Raw genomic sequence first — 1,973 nt, 5'->3', positions numbered from 1 at the left:
CAGAGGAGAAAGACGGGTGGCCGGAGAGGAGGGAGCTGCTGGGTAGGAGGCGCTGAAAAGTGTACGTCTCCATTTAGCCCATCCCCGGGACCATTCCAGGTCAGGCTGGGGCTCTGAGCACCCTGCTCTGGTTGAAGATGTCCCTGCTCCCTGCAGGGTCTTGGAGTGGGTGAGCTTGGAAGGTCCCTCCCAGCCCCAGAGCATTCAACGCTCCAGCCCAGGTCCACGGTTGGCACAACATAATCACACTCTTCCTCCACTCAGGACCAAACCCAGCCCCTGCTTTGGTCCCACCAAGCCCTAAGAGCATGAACAAACGGTGACAGCCCTGACCAGCCTCACCTGGGGGATCTTCAGAGCTCTCCCTCTACCCATGGGCCCCTGAGCCCTACTTAAGCTCAGCCCTGTGCCTTTAGCCCCTGCCTGAGCATCACTGGCCTAGAGGAACCAGCCTTCGGAGCAGGTATGGGTCTATTTTTGCTTGGCCATGGACCTTCCTGATCCAGAGAGTGGGCTGACGTCCTGGTTTAGACCTGCCTCAGCCCCTGACCTTGCCTGATGATCTGGACTCCTGGTTGCACCCTGACACCACCTCTGGGTCCGCCTGGTGCCAGGTACTGAGTCCTGGCTGCTGCGAGCTCCCAGCTGGATTATCTGTCTAGTTCTTGCTGCACCTCAGCAGAGTTTAGAGCAGTGAGCTACTGGCAGCCCTTGAGACCTAAAACACCTCCCCTCCTCTCCAACCATCCCATGAAGCTTTCCATGCTGGCTCTTAGCATCCCGCCCGCCCGCGATGGGCGGATGCACCAGTGTGAGCCTCCCTGGAGGACACCCACACGCCACCGAGCCACTCACTGCGGGTGCAGCTTGTAGAGCGTCCCATCCACGCCGACGGTGACCTTGAGGAAGTCCAGCCCGCGGTTCTCCCGGATCTTGTCCACCACGGCTGCCATGCCGGCCCCGCAGAGCTGAGCAGCCCGCCGGGCCACCACCGTGCACACCTCCTTCACGATGATGCTGTCGTCGCACGTGCTCTCCAGGCCGAGATGCTGGAGGATGGAGCGGACCTGGAGCAGGGCCAGGCAGTCGCTGGGGAGGACACGAGGGCCAGGCAGCGTTAGGAGATGGAGCAGCTTGCATGAGTGGGTTCCCCTTTCTTATCTACATCCTGAAGAGCCCAGAGGCCCGCGACTTGGGCGGCGCTGCCTGGAGGGACTCCACAGCTCCCCTCTGTCCTCAGCTTTCGGTCCTGGATGTGGCTCACATCCTATTCCAGGACAAAGCTGTTGACTCGGAGCACGACACCTGTGTAACCTGTGGCCCCTCTCTGTCCAGGGCAGAGGATAAAGAGGTCTCTGTGCTGCCAACCCCAGACCGTTTCCTTGTCTCTCATCGCCACGTGGATTTTGCCGGCTTGTCTGCATCGCACCACCCTGTGTCACCCTGGCTCCAGGCTGAGTGCTTGGGACCTCTCCCGGAAGCCCTGGGAACACCTTCCCCAAACTCCGTCTCTGCTCTGACCTGCAGCTGCACGACCAGAGCTGGTGCTCACCCCACCTGTTGGATCTCACCTTTCTATCTGGGACAGGAACTTGGTCTCAAAGATGCCCCTGGTCTTCAGCCGCTCTGAGATCCGTCCCCGGAAGAGCAGCCCTCGCTTGGTGAAATCTATCAGGATGTTTCGGACAATCTCCCCCAGGTACATCCCGCTGATCATCTTCTCAAACCTGGGAAGGAGAGGGCAAGGCTGGACATCAGGACGAGAAGAGCCCCCTGGTCTGGCCCGGGATCCCGGCTCTGCCAGATGCCTTTGACGCAGCCCCCTGCCCTGACACCCTGCAGCAAGTCCTGCAGCGTGGTCCCCACCCTGCGGGCCGGGGATAAGGGACACATCGGTGTGTCACAACACCAGACTCTGCCCTGCTCATCATCCCCTGGTGTTCCACCAAGAGGCTGGTGTGGCAGGGGACGGA

At 60.9% G+C, this 1,973-nt stretch overlaps 1 protein-coding gene across 1 annotated transcript in view; it reads right to left on the bottom strand.

Moving 5' to 3' along the window:
* Nucleotides 1-851: 851 nt before the first annotated feature.
* Nucleotides 852-1,973, bottom strand: part of HK2 (hexokinase 2) — an 18,825-nt gene continuing 17,703 nt past the window's right edge. Inside the window, exons 16-17 of the mRNA XM_010135797.1 lie at nucleotides 1,572-1,727; nucleotides 852-1,089 (exon numbers count right to left, since the gene is read on the bottom strand). Coding sequence (XP_010134099.1) covers nucleotides 852-1,089; nucleotides 1,572-1,727 — 394 coding nt within the window. The remainder of the gene's footprint in view (nucleotides 1,090-1,571; nucleotides 1,728-1,973) is intronic.

The sequence above is a fragment of the Buceros rhinoceros genome, unplaced genomic scaffold, assembly GCF_000710305.1.
Source record: "Buceros rhinoceros silvestris isolate BGI_N320 unplaced genomic scaffold, ASM71030v1 scaffold4005, whole genome shotgun sequence".
NCBI classification, from domain to species: domain Eukaryota; kingdom Metazoa; phylum Chordata; class Aves; order Bucerotiformes; family Bucerotidae; genus Buceros; species Buceros rhinoceros.
Note: the sequence above shows the minus strand (reverse complement) of the source record. Positions and strands in the feature narration are given on the sequence as shown.